The 16,734-nt window shown below is 40.7% G+C and overlaps 1 protein-coding gene across 1 annotated transcript in view; it reads right to left on the bottom strand.

Moving 5' to 3' along the window:
* Positions 1-1,196: 1,196 nt before the first annotated feature.
* LIPK (lipase family member K) overlaps positions 1,197-16,734 on the bottom strand; it is a 37,654-nt gene continuing 22,116 nt past the window's right edge. Inside the window, exons 6-10 of the mRNA XM_035008382.1 lie at positions 16,036-16,172; positions 9,415-9,561; positions 7,497-7,568; positions 5,040-5,111; positions 1,197-1,436 (exon numbers count right to left, since the gene is read on the bottom strand). Coding sequence (XP_034864273.1) covers positions 1,197-1,436; positions 5,040-5,111; positions 7,497-7,568; positions 9,415-9,561; positions 16,036-16,172 — 668 coding nt within the window. The remainder of the gene's footprint in view (positions 1,437-5,039; positions 5,112-7,496; positions 7,569-9,414; positions 9,562-16,035; positions 16,173-16,734) is intronic.

Below are 16,734 nucleotides of genomic sequence, written 5' to 3' on the forward strand. Positions count from 1 at the left end.
TACTATTAATAAAACAGAAGACAAAAGAGAAGTGTTGGTGAGGATGCAGAGGAATTAAACCATTGGTGGGAATATAAAATGGTGCAGCTGCTGTAGACAATGGTATAGAAGTTCCTCAAAAAATTAAAAACAGATCTACTACATGATCCAGCAATCACACTTCTGGGCATACATTCAAAAGAATTAAAATTAGCATCTTGAAAAGATACGCGTACTTCCAAGCTCGTCCCGACGTTATTCGCAATGGCCAAGATATGGAAACCACCTAAATGTCCATTGATAGATGAATGGATAAAGAAGATCTACCTAATGCATACATATAATGGAATATAATTCGACCTTAAATGATGGTAAAACAAAGACTTTTTCAGACAAACACTGCGAATCGATAGCTAGCAGATCTGCAAAACAAGAAGTGTTTAAGGAAGTTCATCAAAACAAGAGAAATAAGGAAATAAAGGTAATAAGGAACAGGGTCTCTCAAGCTTTTAACCAAAGAGACAAAATAATAATAATAATAATAGTTTATTAGTACTATCAATAGTAGTTTACTATTGTTGATAAGAAATTACCACAAACGTGGTGGTTTAAAAGAATATGTTTATTTTCTCACTCTTGCTTTGGGTCAGCAGTCTGGACATGGCCCAGCTACTTCCTCTGCTCAGGGACCCCCCGGGCTGCAGACGAGTTGTGGCCAGCCTGCTTTCTCAACTGGAGGCTTCACTGGGGAATAACAGGCTTCCAAGCTCATCCAGGATCTAGATGTAATTCATCTTGAAGCTGTATGACTGAGAATCCTGTTGTTTGCTGGTTGTCGGCTGGAGCCCACCTGTAGATCCTAGAGGTCACACACAGTTCCTTGCCGTGTAGGCTTCCTGCACATATTGGTTACTTCTTCAAGCCAACAAGGGGAATCCCTTCTCCAGTCTACTTACATGGAGTTCTCATATAATATAATGCAATCAGGAAGTGACGTCCCATCACCTTTGCCATAAACATGATCTAACCAAGGGTCCAGCACCTTTGCCAATTCTGTTGGCCAGAAGCAAGTCTCAGGGCCCTCCCATAATCAAGGAGAGAGGATTGCACCAACACGTGGACACTAGGAGGTGAAGGTCACTGGAGGGATCACCTTAGGGTTTGTCTGCCACGTTGTTATTTTGAAAATCCACTTGCTTAGAGAAAGGAAAATGCATTTAATTTTGCAAACATTCATCCATCAGTCTAATAAGGTCTTGGTAAATTTCCTGGGGTGCATCCTGTCCAAGGTAAAAATCCACATGATTGTAGTGTGGAATCAACTTGTAATAAATAAGCCTGGTAATTTTAGGGAGTAAATTCTCAACGTCCCTGACATCAGCCACACGGTCATGTCCTCCGCTCCACACAGCTGTTGGCACCTCCATCTTTGTAATGTCGTATAAGGGAGGTGTAAGCTAATTACAGTTAAAGAGATAGAGAAAAAAAAAAAACAGTTTTTACAGAAAACCACCTTATGGAAGTAACATTCAGTATTAATTGTGAAGCAAGTTCTTCAAATGCTCAAAGTGTGCAGTTAGAATACACTTAGTGATATATAGACACTAAAATGTTAAAAGTAATTAAAAACACTTTCATGCAATAATTTAAATTGGGAACAAACAAACCAAAAAATCACAACTGTTTTATTCCTGATTTGCACTTGGGGGGAAAATAGGAAAGAATCCTAGGGGAAGGGGACCGTTATTTCTATGAGGACCATCTTTCTAGTAGTGCTTGCATGGAGAGTATGTCCTTTTCCAACAAAATAGATGTATTTATGGATTGGATAAATGTAAATACCTCTCCTCATATGCAGAAATCTCGACTAGGGGGATTATTGACACTTGAGCAGGCTCTTGGGGGAGCACTGAGACCAACGGATGAAAACATTTGAAATATGAGGTTAGGAAGGAGCCAGCCTGTCCCAGATAAGAGTGGCTGTGGTATTAATCTCTTGCCCCGTCTCTCTGGTTATACAGCCTTTCTCATGTGGATCCAACAAATCCCATCCCCTAGCTCCTCAGCGGGCCAGGATGACCAGGCCAGGCCAATCAGTCCATCATCCTTCTGGCCTCCATGACTGGATGAGAGATGAGTTCATGGCTAAAACCAGGCCAGAGTTCTCTGGAACTTTTGGCTAGAGCGATTGAGAAAAATACTGGCTTTTTCTTTGGGTTTGCCGTTGAAAGAACGCTATGAGCTAAGTACATCCAGGCACCATTTTACTACTATATTTAAAACAGCCTAAGAAGGGAAAGAGCATACGCAAGCAGAAGTAGGAGAGAGAGGGAGGAGTTGAGGGAGCAGGAGAGGCTGGAGGACAGTATTTAAGTTCCCATTTATTATTAATTTCCCACCACACTTTTTAGCTCAGTAAAGCGGTATATATTTTTTAAACCTAAAATAAAGTTGTCTTCTGCTATCTGCAACTGGAAGATTATGGACTGCCACCAGAGTCTGTGGACTGAATTGTGTTTTCTCAAAATTCGTATATGGAGACCTTAACCACTACTTTGACTGTAAGTGTAGATAAGGCTCTTAGGAGGGAATTAAGGTTAAATGAGGTCATAAGGGCTGGGTCCTAACCCAGTAGGACTGGCAGCCTTATAGGAAGGGGAAGAGAGAGATCTGTCTCCAAGCACAAACACAGAGGAAAGGTTATGTGAGCGTGTGGCCAGAAGGCGGCCCTTGGCAAGCCAGGAAGAGGGTCCTCACCAGAACCCCACCTGCCGGCACCCTGACCTTGGACTTCCAGCCTCCAGGACTATGAGAAATAAATTTCTATTGTTTAAGCCACTCAGTCTACAGTATTTTTTTTTTTTTTTTTATGGCAGCGTGAGCAGATTAGTACACCACCGTTGGGGCGCCTGAGTGGTACACTTGATTAAGCGTCAAACTCTTGGTTTCGGCTCAGATCCTTATCCTGGGGTCAAAAGATCGAGGCCCTGCATCAGGCTCCATGCTCAGAGCACAGCCTGCTTGAGATTCTCTCCCTCTCTCGTCCCCTCTCTCTGCCCCTCCTGTTCGTGCTCTCTCTCTCTTTCTAAAAACAACTAAGTATATCTTTAAAAAAGAAAATACACCATCATTAATTTTGGCAGCAAGATTAGGAAGAAAAGGTTATATGGACAAAAGATCCTTAGGCACTTATAACCTTGCTGGGGAGAGCTTTCCTAGACCGGAAGGGCACCGGGGGAGGTCCCCAACTTGGCGAATGTGCACCAGGAGTTCTCCGGGCAGGGTGGTATTCAGGCAGAGAGCACTGGGTTACTCATCACCGAGGTCACTGGCCCTGGATGCGTTGGTGTCTGGGTCTTTGCGTTACTAAATATCTTACGGGTATCCTGCGTACCCTATACTGCTGGGAGACCATGGCCTTGGGCTTAGAAGCAAGTGGTCAATGAGAAGGTGTAGCTACAACAGGAAGTGAGAAAAGCAGAGAAGCCTGTGAGTGCAAATGGGCGCTCACCACCAGCAGTGCATGTGAGCAGAAGGGCTCAGGAGAGCCCGCGCAGTGCCCCAAAGGCAAAGAAGAGGCATGCTTTTCCTGACTCTGGTTTTCTTGGCGGGATCATACAGAGCACAAATACTCGGATGCAAAGATGGAGAGAGGTAAAGAATAGAGAGACAGCACAACCCAGAGGGAGCAGTACATATAAGCAAGGTTTATGGCAAGAGAATGGGCCTGCGGAGCCCCTCTGCAATGAGGACCCTGTGAAGGATGAAAGGGGGCCCAGAAGATGGCAAAGCAAAAATGCATATGAAAATTCAGGATGCAAATAAGACGTGTTGGCTTTGGGCCAAGAAATTCTTTTTTACTTTCGTAATCATAAAGGATTGGTGATTACATTGATAATCACGCCTGTCTAATTTATGGGTCTTACTTATACTTGTGACGAAAGTGATTGCTTTTTACACATGCATGTTGTTCAGCCACAGTTTGTTTGGGGTTTTCCATTATTCCCCCAAGGTCCCAAGCAAAAGATTTGTAAATGAACTTGAATCACTCCGTCTTCTGAAGATGTGCAAGCACAATGGTAAAGCTAAGCCCTGTGACTCAGCTCTTAACCAAATTGATACCTGAGTCCCACAGGTAAGCTCATCATCCAAGACACTTTCCTTTTAGCAACTATCTACTCTTGCTAGGACGAGGAATTGGTTAATTACAAGAGTAAATGGTACTTGGTCGTAGTGGGTGAGTCTGTGTGTGGTTAGCAGTTCAGGAGAAAACTATAGCAGTTTGGGAGAAAAATCAGATTTTTCACCCCAGCCAAAATTATGCATTTTCACTACTGCAGTTAGGGTAGCACTGAAAATTTGCTTTTTAAAAAAATTCAAATTTTTCCACATCCCTGACTTGAAAAACTCATGTATCTTTGATGACTACTTGTTTAATTTGAGCTCAGTCTATCAGCACGCAGCCAAAACCATGTACGGATTTCCTTATAAGTACTGGAAAAAAGAACAACAAATAGAACACAACATATCGTCATTTAATATAGAACTTTGGCTCCAAATTTTTCAGAGATTGTGTCAAGCAATATCTTAACACACCGTTCTCTGGCAGATAACAGTATTTTTTTTCTAAGAGTGATATTTCTGTCTGGTTTATCTTTAATGATCCATATATTGTTTGTTTTTTTTAAATGAGTATAGTACATGGCATCCCAAAGAACTGTCCCAAAGTGCTGAGAGTTTCTCTTTTTTGAGAAGGAATAAGAGCAGTGGAAGAAGAATGGACATAAAATCCAGGAACCCCTGGGCTCCTCTGGTTCATTACTAGTAAATAATTTTGACAATTTACGTAACCTCTCTGAGCCTCTGCAAAGTGAAGACAATCATATTTGCCTCGCAAGGTCCTTATGAGGATCAAAAGTAATGATATGGAACATGCAAGAAACCAATAAGTAGCATCTGATCGATATAAAATATCTGGCATAGTGTTGGTGCTTAGGGAGTGGATACTACTTTATTAGTTCGCTTGCAGGTGCTATTGATGATTATTGTCATCTTTGTACCTGGTGAAAGTGTATCATGTTCTGATCAGGGTTTCCCCAGTCAAAAGCTTGGAACAGACCAGAATTAGCAGCCTATAATAAAATCAAAATAAAAATGCATTACAATGATATAAGAAAACAACATACATTGAAAGACAATAAACAGAAAATATACAAAGAGGATGACATCACATCCCACTCTTTCGGCACAAGAGCTAAAACCCAATAAAGAGGAATAAACCAGATAATATAAATGATAAATATTGATATACTAATTCACAGATTGACAGTCTTTTAATCCCCTCCCCCATACTTCTCCTGTGAAAATCCTCAGACAGCAATGTCCTTAAATGTTCTAATGTTTATGAAATGTTCACAAGGATGCTGGATGGAATGATTCTTGAATATCTTAGCTCCAGGAATTTAAATATTTTTTTTAAAAGGCACCAGCTGTACATCTCCTACATTGAAAAGTGACTGTTTTAACATAAAAACAGCTTTGTACGTTATTCTTGCCAGGTGGTCTAGGATATTATGACCATATTCCTTATTCTTAAATGTTTTTGTTGCTATTGAGAGGAATGTTCACTCAGAGTATCCTCAGTGCTTTCTATTTGAGGTACAGTGTTGCTGTCCCCCATTACGTGGTCAAGCAGCCTGCCCCCATGTCATCTGTCCTGTGGCCACAGGCTCAGTGTCTGGGACAACACGCATGCCCATATTTGCATTTTCATGCTTAGGCTTCAGCTATTAGAATGGAAACATTCATAAGCCTCTATGCCGAAGGGCTCCTTCTTCAGTGATTTGCCACCCATGTCAGATGGAGGCAGATAACGTTCACATTTGCCTCAAGCACTTCATGAAATGATTCTCAGGCTCTTCCAAAGATTTTTTTCTTAACTTGAATCTCAGATTTTTTTTTCCACCCTCGTTGATTTAATCCGGATTTTTAGTTTAAAATTATTCCCCTTGTGATTTCTAAGGACAGAGGCAGTAGTCTGCTGCTGTTGGAATTTTGCAGGTTTTTGACAATGGGAAGCAGTATCGTGGACTAGTTAGGTCCTCGGGTTCTAGCAGCAAACAGAGCTGGTTTGAATCCAGGCTTAAAGGATTATTGCATCTGTGATTCATGCCAAGTTATTTATCTTCCCTAATTCTCGTCTGTGAAATGGGAATGACACCATTCTCCTCATAGGGTTGTGGAGATTAAATAGGGTAATGCAATAAGGTAAAATAAATAAATAGGGTAATGCCTATAAAGTGTATAACACCTAAGAAGACTCAAAATTACCACTATCAACATCAGCATCATCACCCTTGCCTTACCTGTCTGCATAACTTATGACCTCGTATTTTATCTCATCTCCTTCCCCCATCCTCCTGACTTATTTCTGTCTTGAAGAGGACCTTCTGTCACAGGGGAAGAGATCTTTTGAAGAGCAGTCAGCTGGGAGATGAGTAAGGGACTGGTGAGGACATTTGTAGAATGGGGGTCTCAAAGCCTCCATGGAAAGACTGTTATCAGAATTCAGTGAGACTGAATGAAATCACATGTATGAGTAGCAAGAACACATAGTAAGTGCTCAGTAAACGTGAGATTGAAACATGAAGGCCATGCTCATCACGGGCTCCATCTGTCTCCTCACTGGGAGGAGGCCCTATGTCCTGAACATCCTTCTTCCTGCAGGAACCTGAAGGCTTATCTCCTAGGGGGTGGAACTCTTCAAAGGAGTTCAGAAATCCTCAACTAGTATTTCAGGCTATGTACAGCAGTGCTTCTCAACCTTAAAGCACAGAACAAGTTTACTAGGGTGGAGGTTAAAGTGCAGATTCCTAGGATCTCAGATACATTATAACTCTGGGAAGACCTTTTTCTCCTTCTCCCTATCCCCCCTCCCCCCATACACAGACAGGTTCATACATATTTGGCTCAGAAAGCTATACCAGTTGAATGTGCCTTACCTCTGAACTTGCTGAATATTGAGTGATACAGTAGAACACACAAAAAATTTAAACTGAGGGTAAAACCAGAAACCATTAATCTACTTTAGTCCTTCTCTAACATTTAATTTGCTCAGAATAAAGCATGATTTCCATACTGTGAAATGGCCCACATGCCAATAGGAGGCTGAGCAGATCTTTCTGGAATAGCCCATGTCATGGTATATAAAGTTCTGTTAGAACTGACAATTTTCCAAAAGAGGAAATACAAGCTTTCCCTAGAAAAGGCAGTTTGGAGGGATCCAAAAATCAGAGTTCAGTCAAAATCTGTGGGAAGCAGGCCCATACAGCAGACGCTACTGAGGACACGATGAACAGAAGAGAGAACAGGAAGTCAAAGCGAGCTGATGCTGATTCCAGAAGCATCAATCTGACAGCAGCAGGTGCCAGCACACCCTGTGGTGGGCTCTGGGAAAGCGCTCCTCAGGGGTCTCAGAGACCTGCATGTGCCTCATTTCAGAAATAGGAAGTTCGTACCTGGGCCCAGTGCAGCATATTCTGAACAGAGGTGCCCGCGGAGCTCTGGGCCAAATAAACATCCAAGCGACTCTGCAAAAGAAAGAGATTATTTCTCATCTGGAGGCTAATCATGTGACCACCCCACAGATAACTGTGAGTATTCTCTCTCTCTCTCAGGAATAAACCTGTACCATACCCTCTTGAAGAACTTTCTCCTCCCTTGGCTCTAGTCTGTCCTGTGCAGCCTTCCTAAAGTCCAGAGGGCATCCTGCTGGTCAAAGGTGCTAACACACCTTTTCTCTCCAGCCTCATGTCAGACAGGTCCAGGAACCCTTTTAACCCAAGGGATAAAAGCCCCAGTGCCCTTCCTCACCCTGCGTTAAGTCCCAAAGGACGTCCTGAGAGAGTTGTTTATCATGAGACATTGAGAAAAGATCTGAATGTTTGCTCTCTGATTTTAACAACATAGTAAATATTCTACAGGGCTCTCTGAAAGTTTGACAAGCATAATCCTTCCAGTATTGTAACTTCCATTAACATCTAGATTTTTTCTGGATTAAAAAAAAAACTTGATTTTTTTATACTTTCCATTGCTTTTTTTTTAGTATACATAGTTATACTTTTCCACCAAAGTGAGCATAGAAACACACGGAGTTTTTAAAAAAAATAATAATAAATAACCCCTCGTGACCTACCCAAACCTACTGAATCGATATCAAAATCTCTAGGGGTGAGTTCTGGACATGTGTATTTCTTCAAAGTTCCACAAACTCTACTTGTGCATCCCTGCTGATCCTCCACTCAAATAAACATCCTGTAGAGACTACAGTATTCCATAGGATGGTCCCCAACAGTGAAAAAAAAGGGCAATCTGACTGTAAAAATGTATAATGAAGGCCCTCAGTGAATGTTCAAGGGGGCCATTTTGTGAAGTCTTTCTTTAGCAAACTCTTGGTCCATGTTGAGAGGGTGCTTTTGAGGTGATCTTTATTGTGTGTGCTTAAAGGTCTTCTTACTTAGCTCTGCCTCCATGATATGCTTCCATCGAAGTGATGGGCAAGCACAGTTCCCTTCTATAAACTGAGAACAATGTAGAGAAGGAATGTGAAAAGCCAGTGACTAGGGCATACTTTCCATAAATGGCCTTTTAGAAATCTTGCTTGAAAGCAAGAAAAGTGTTAATCAGTACCTTCCACTAACAGAGGGAGACTAGACTCTGGGCAGAAGTCTGTGAGATAGTCGAAGACCATTTTCAGCTTAGTCCTGCCTGTGGTTTCGAAGATACCCCTCTCTGGCAGGGGAAGTAAACAGTAGCTTCCCCTCCTCCCTCTCCGACTCTTTGGGTCAGCTAGTGGTGACCGAGGAAGAAAAGGATTTCAGTTGGAGAGGACTCACCAGGAATCCCAGCTTATCCCTCTCGGTGTCCCTTGAACAGTGAATCAATACCTATCATTGGAAAGCCATCCCTTAGTCCCTTTGGATTAAAGAAGTAAGTGGTTCACAAAATGACGATTTCCAAATCACCTATGAAAGTGGAAAACATCACCTATGTTTAAAAAATACAGATGCCTGAGCTTACTCCCTGAGATTCTACTTTAGTAGGTCTGGAATAAGGTTTAAGCACAGCAAGATAAATTTCAAAATCATTGTCTTAGTGTAAGTGAAGGATTTTTCAATGGCGGCACTTTGGCCAACAGCAAGAGTTGGTGAGAATGTTCAATGGCCAAGCCTTCTTCGCAGATCCTCCTACTAAAGCAGGTGGACTCCCCAGCTTTGGCTGGAAACCACCAACATGTAACTTCAATTCAGGAGACCAAAAAAAAAAAAAATAAATAAAAAGCCATTGAGATGTGATTTCCACGTGATTCAGTACAAACTCTCCTCACCTCTGTGCAACAAAACAATTGTTTTCTTGGCTCCGACTACTTACACATACCACGTTTAAGTTTTGGGGATCAAATCCACTCAAAGTAAATAGGAAGTTGCTGCAAATATGACGAAATAGCTTCTGGTTGCACACCTTGGTGGCAATGAATTGGTCAAAAAATGTATGAGGGTAGAACATCTTGTCACCAAATAAAGCCTGCAAGATCAATGTAAGATACCATCAAATTTCACGGATATGGATGCCAAAAGTGGAAAGTGAGTGATAACTCAGACAAGGGCTGGACAGCAGTGGTATCTGCTCTATGCTAGTCTTCAGTGAAACAGAGAGGCCTGTTAAATTTTGTTTTTGGTTCTCCCAACCCACCTTGTTGGTCTTCCCAACTCTCCTCTTGATGCCTTTTCCCAAGATCCTCTACTTGCTGTGTTTTGGGAACGTGCCCTGAAAAACTAGCCCCTGTAGGAAATTGGTAAGTCTTTGGAGTCAGGGATACTTTGGCTCAATTCTGGATTCTGTCTCTTATACCTTAAGAAAGTATTTCATTTCTATTATCTGGAAATGGATAATGAAATGGAAAATTAATATGCACTATGTAAGACTGTGTAAAGATAATAGGTCATGTTTAAAAGGAGCCTACTACAGTTTCTAGAATCTACTTAACATTCCCCAAACAATAACTACTATTATAATTAGTGAATGATCATTCCAGAATATTCTAGCGAACTCTTCCAGAAGCAAAAGCTTAACCCCCGCAAAATCAATCTCTACTAGTGGAATTTCAGGCAATGTTGCCAGTGAGTTGAATTTACTTTCTGAACTTTAGGAATCCCTTCGAATTAGGACACAAATTCATATCTCATTCCTGTGCATAGAAGATGAATCTTGTCTGTTTCACAATAACTAGCTTTATAATCTTAAATTAGATACAAAGATGAAAGTGTTTTAAAAAAGATTTTATGTATTTATTTGAGAGAAAGAGAGAGAGAAAGCATGAGCGGCAGGAGGGGCAGAGGGAGAGGGAGAGAGACAAGCAGACTCCCTGTTGAGCGCAGAGCCTGGTAGCTCCATCCCAGGACCCTGAGATCATGACCTGAGCTGAAGTCAGACACTTAACGAACTGAGCCACCCAGGAACCCCTGTAAAGATATTTTTAAATTCTTAAACCTTTTGGAAATTCTATTTACAGTAATAAAAACTGGCTTCTCTTTCTCCTGGAAGCCTTTTTTAACTACCAATTACAACCAAAGAACAATAACAACTAGCATTTATTTTTATTGCACTAGTGCATGATGAGATCTCACAGTATCTTTGGTAAACTCGAACCAGTAAATTCCTACTGGGTATAGTTGGTTGAATTCTGAGTTTGAAAAGTGGTTACTTTATATGGTCAAAGGTCATCTTCATTTAATGGAATTTGGTATCCCATGGAATATTAAGGTTATCTATTCTATACTGTGACTTCATATACCCCTTCCTGCCAGAGAGAGGGAAGGAGAAAGAAAGAGAGACTACAATGTGTTAAAATAGTTCAAATCAACCTCTTTAGGTCTAGAAAGCAGTAATTAATCATGGCAGACATTATCTAATTCATTCTGGCCTCTCATTCATTTTGTCACAATCACTGGGACACTTGAAAGATTAAAAAAAATTTTTTTTAATTAAAAAACATTTTTTTAATTTTTAAAACTTAATTTTTTTTTTCTTTTTTGAGAGGGAGAGAGAGCATGTGTATGAGTGGTAGCGGGGAAAGGGAGAGGGAGAAAGAGAGAGAGAGAGAGAATCTTTAGCAGACTCCATGCCCAGTGTGGAGCCACATGTGGGGCTTCATCTCACAACCCTGAGATCATGACCTGAGCTAAAATCAAGGGTTAGACACTTAATCGACTGAGCCACCCAGGAGCCCTAAAAATTTTATTTTTAAGTAACCTCTACACCCAACATGGGGCTCAAACTCACAACTCGGAGATCAAGAGTCACATGCTCTTCTGACTGAGCTAGCCAGGTGCCCCTGAACTTACCTTTTAATAGAATGTTTGCAGGGAGCCTGGGTGGCTCAGTCGTTAAGCGTCTGCCTTCGGCTCAGGTCATGATCCCAGGGTCCTCGGATCAAGTCCCGTACCGGGCTCCTTGCTCAGCGGGAAGCCTGCTTCTCCCTCTCCCACTCCCCCTGCTTGTGTTCCCATTCTATCTCTCTCTGTCAAATAAATAAATAAAATCTTTAAATAAAATAAAATTAAAGAATGTTTGCATCTCTTCTATGTTCTCAAGTGTAATAATCTAAATAGATTAGCACATGAATAAGTAATCAGAGTAGAAAGCAGGGTCTGGTTTTAATCAGCAAACATTTTTGTTTCTCATTACCAATATCTTCATCATCCACACTTGGCAGAAAACCCATGTGAAAAGGAAGTGCCAGTTCATAGATGTGACCAGCCATCAAAATATGATGTGAAGAAAGAGGTTATATCTGCCATAAAGGGCCCTTGTTCTTTATTTTGACTGCTGGTGTTTCCAAATACAGGGTGAAGTAGCATGGCGGTCTCTGACTTCACATTACCTCTACCCCCACACATGAGCAATGCAACAAAACTACCATTATATTTACCCAGGCACAGATAATTGCTCCTTCACCCTAACCTAAAAAGAGAGGATAGTAGTGCAGGCCAGCCAGCCATAGAACACCCATTCCTACAGCGTGGTCAACATGACTCGTAGACTGTAATTCCAAGTTGGTTCTGGAGGGGGTGTGCTTGTCACATAACAGTATAGCAGTCTTGCATTAGCTCTAATTTAAGAAGATATCCCTTCTTCTGGGTACGTGGCCCCGTGGCAGGTCTCATGGTTTGCCAAGCAGAACATGGGCTGGATGCAGCTCACAATGGACTGCTGAGCTGGGCTCTGTGTACACAGCTGCATAAGAATCCAGAGCTGACTTTTTCAGTTTGGCATTGGAAAGGAGGGTAAATAATTACATAGAAGAAAGAACATTGACCATAGATGGCCTGCTCAGATCTGGGTTCAAATTCTGGTTCCACCACCCATTCGCTGGGTCATTCGGGACAGGGTGCTTAGGCTCTTTGAGCCTCAGGTTCTTCTTTTAAGATATGAAGACAGGGCGCCAGGTGGCTCAGGCGGTTAAGTGTCCAACTCTTGATTTTGGCTCAGGTCATGATCCCTGGGTCGTGAGATCAAGGCCCACCTCTGGCTCTGCGCTGAGCATGGACCCTGCTTGGGATTCTCTCTCTCCTTCTGCTCCTCCCCACGCCCCAAAAGAAAGAAAGAAAGAAAGAAAGAAAGAAAGAAAGAAAGAAAGAAAGAAGAAAGAAAGAAATGAAGACAATACGAACAACCCTTACTATTATAGAAAACACATAAAGAGCAAAGGGTCAAAGCAAGCTGTAGGTCAGAAAAAAGATAGAAGGGTAAGAACACATAAATGCCCAGGGGCAAAACAAGGGATGGGAGAGGTGGAGAGGATAAGCAATTGGTAAACAGGAGATCTGAAGCACCAAGTGCTGAGGTTGAACCTAAAATAAACCCAATTAGGGGCGCCTGGGTGGCTCAGATGGTTAAGCGTCTGCCTTCGGCTCAGGTCATGATCCCAGGGTCCTGGGATCGAGTCCCGCATCGGGCTCTCTGCTCCTTGGGAGCCTGCTTCTCCCTCTGCCTCTCTCTCTGTCTCTCATGAATAAATAAATAAAATCTTTAAAAAAAATAAAATAAACCCAATTAATAATACTAGACAGTACTTACTGAACACCTGCTATAGGCCAGGTATAATGCTTAAACATATATCATCTCAATGAATCTCCAAAACAACTTGACAGATCTTACCCATTTTTTTTACTCATTCATTCATTTTCAACTTTATTGAGGAATAATTGATACCATAAGACATTAAATGACATTTAATGACATTATAAATGACATTAAATAATGACATTAAAAGACATTATAAGTGGAAGTTTGCATACTTTGACCTACATCTCCCCATTTCCTCCTCCTCCAGCCCCTACTAACCACCATTCTATTCCCCTTTTCTATGAAATTGGTTTTAATATTAGATGCTCCCTATAAGTGACTCAGTACAGTATCTGTCTTTCCTGTCTGGCTTATTTCATTTAGCATTATGCCCCCTAGTTTCATCTAGGTTGCAAATGACTGCATTTCCTTATTTTCTTTTGACTTTTTAATGTTCTTTAAAATTTTCCCATTTTAATTTGTCTATACTGTTTTTTTACATTTCCACCAATAGTGTATAAGGGTTCACTTTTCTCAACATCCTCGCCAACATTCATTTCTTGTCTTTTTGATAATAGCCATCTAATGAGTGTGAGGCAATACCCCACTGTGGTTTTGGTTTGCATTTCCCTGATGATGAGTGATGTTGAGCATCTTTCCATGTATCTATTGGCCATTTTCATGTCTTCTTTGGAAAAATGTGCGTTCTTATCCTTTGCCCATTTTTAATTGGATTACTTGCTTTTTGGCTATTGAATTATATGAGCATTTTGTATATTTTGTTTATTAACCCCTTATCAGATACTTGGTTGGCAAATATTTTCTCCCATTCTGTAGGCTGCATTTTCAATATATTGATTGCTACCTTTGCTGTGCTGAAGCTTTTTAGTTAGTCCCATTTGCGATTTTTGCTTTTATTGACTGTATTTTTGGTGTTTTATCCAGAAAAATCAGTGGCAAGACCAATGTCAAGGAGCCTTTTCCCTATGTTTTCTTCTAGCAGTTTTATGGTTTCAGATCTTCTGTGTAAGTCTTTAATCCACTTTGAGTTAATTTTTGTGAGTGGTGTAACATAGGGGTTTAGTTTAATTCTTTTTTTTTTTTAAGATTTTGTTTATTTATTTGACAGAGAGAGAGAGAGAGAGAGCACAAACAGGCAGAGCGACAGGCAGAGGGAGAAGCAGGCTCCCCACTGAGCAGGGATCCCAATGTGGGGTTCGATCCCAGGACCCTGGAATCATGACCTGAGTCGAAGGCAGACACCCAACTGACTGAGCCACCAGGTGTTCCTAATTCTTCTGCATGTGGCTGTCCAGTTATCCTAACACCATGTATTGAAGAGATTGTCTTTTCGCCATTATGTGTTTATAGCACCCTTGTCAAAGATTAGTTGACCATAGTGTGGGCTTATTTCTTGCTCCCTATTTTATCCCACTGGTCTATGCACCTGTTTTTATGCTAGTAAGATACTGTTTTGATTACTATAGCTTTGTAATAGAGTTTGAAATTGGGAAGTGTGATGCCTCCACTTTTGCCCTGCTTTCACAAGATTGGTTGGGCTATTTGGGGTCTTTCTGTTTCTGCACAAATTTTAGGATAGTTTTTTCTATTTCTGTGAAAATTGCCATTGGAATTTTGATAGGGATAGCACTGAATCTGCAGTTCACTCTGGGTTGTACGGACACATTAGTGATATTAGTCTTTCCAATCTGTGGACACAGTATCTTTTTATTTATTTGTGTCTTTCTGGGTTGTATAGGTATGGAATTGAATCACCATGGGCTAATGTACTTATTTCTCACAAGCCAGAATCCCTGGCTTCTGTAAAAATGGTCTTCCTTTCATCTGCTTTAATCGAAATCACTGAATGCAATGATCACTTTTAGTCTGCAATAGGAGAAGCCCATATCAATCCATAAGAGGAAAACACACTAAAGTTCATGGACCAATTCACTTCAACTGAGTAACTGATCAGATTAGTTAGCTGTTAGCACACAGAGAGAATCTGGAGTTTAGGATATTGCCCAGATTTTGAGAAGTTGACAGACTGAGAGTCTAAGAAGTGTGGGCCGTTGAGTAAGGTTGGACTTTTAGTGGGGTGCCTGGGTGGTGCAGTTGGTTAAGGATCCGACTCTTGCTTTCTGCTCAGGTGGTCTCAGGGTTGTGAGATTGAGCCCCCACATCAGGTTCCGAGTTCAGTGGGGAGTCTGCTTCAGATTCTCTCTCCCTCTGCCCCTCTTGCTCATGTTCACTCTCTTTCTCTCTCTCTAAAATAAATAAATCTTAAAAAAAAAAAAGGTTGGACTTTTAGTGATGGGGAAAGTATGTTCTAAGCAAATCATGACAGCAATGAGTAGGTGACATTAATTGAAGGCTTATAATATGCAAGACCTGGTTCTAAGGGATTCACAAGTCTGAACTCAATCCTCACAGCAGTCCTAGGAGTAGGAACTATTAACATTCCCTCTTTATGGGTGAAGAAAATGATTCACAAAAGATTTAAGGTCTTGATAAATTTACCCAGCTAGCTAGGATCCAACCCCATGCCATCTGGTGCCATGCTGTGATCTTAACTCCTCCTCCATATTGCTCCTAAAAAAGCAAGGGTCACTAGAGAGAAATTTAACCTACTAGATTAAACAAATCAATTAATCACCTCAACATTTGCTTTATCTGTGAGTGAGGAATGACATGGGATAGAAGCCCCTGATAGACATTTAGACAATAGGGTAGAATGGTATTGGAGTGAGCTCCCTGAATCCTGTTGGTAAAATTACATTATCAGTAGATCTACATGGACATCTTACATCTGTTATAGTCTCAGAAGCTTGTAAAATGCCATTTTGTCTAAGGTTCTCTTCTCTTGAAATCAGTGAAAATAGAGCTAGTTTTAGTTACTACAGATTTAAACTTGGAGGAGGAGTCACATACCTTGACTACTTCTCTGGAAAGAATTGTGAATTTTTTCATAGGACTTTGGGTGTATTTCACCGTGATGACTGGAGCCAATGCAAAAAATATCTTAATCCTTTTAGCCAGCTCTGGATTTGTAGAGAATGCTATGAAGGCTGAAAGGGAAGAACACTAGTTTATAGATTTAAAACAATTCTTCATTCATAATAAATGGTAGCAAAAGTAGGCATATTAAAAACAACAACAGCAACTACAAAAACAGCTCAGAATAAGTACCACTGGTAGGGAAGAATTTCCTAAACTTCTCAAGGAAGCAATTGGCTAATTCAAAATGCAGTGACTTTTTTTTCCCTGGAGAATTTATGTCTCTTCATAGTGTTGCAGAAAGGGTTCAAACATCCATTGTGGGGCATGTCCAGGTAAACTCCAAGAGCCATTCTACCTTGACCATACTCTCTAGTATCATACAACACTGGGCTATAATTTTGGCTTCTCATTCACTAGCTGTGGGAAGTCTTGGTTTTCTCAAGCTGTCAATGTGGAAAATAGAATCCTCACAGGATGATTCTTTTGAAGGTTAAATATATATATAATATATATTATATATATATTATATAAATATATATATAAATATATAAATTATATAAATATATAATTTATATATATATAATATATATATTTATTATATAATAATTATATAAATTAATTATATATAAT

Source organism: Mirounga leonina, unplaced genomic scaffold (assembly GCF_011800145.1).
Source record: "Mirounga leonina isolate KUSES-001 unplaced genomic scaffold, KU_Mleo_1.0 Mir_152, whole genome shotgun sequence".
Taxonomy (NCBI): Eukaryota; Metazoa; Chordata; class Mammalia; order Carnivora; family Phocidae; genus Mirounga; species Mirounga leonina.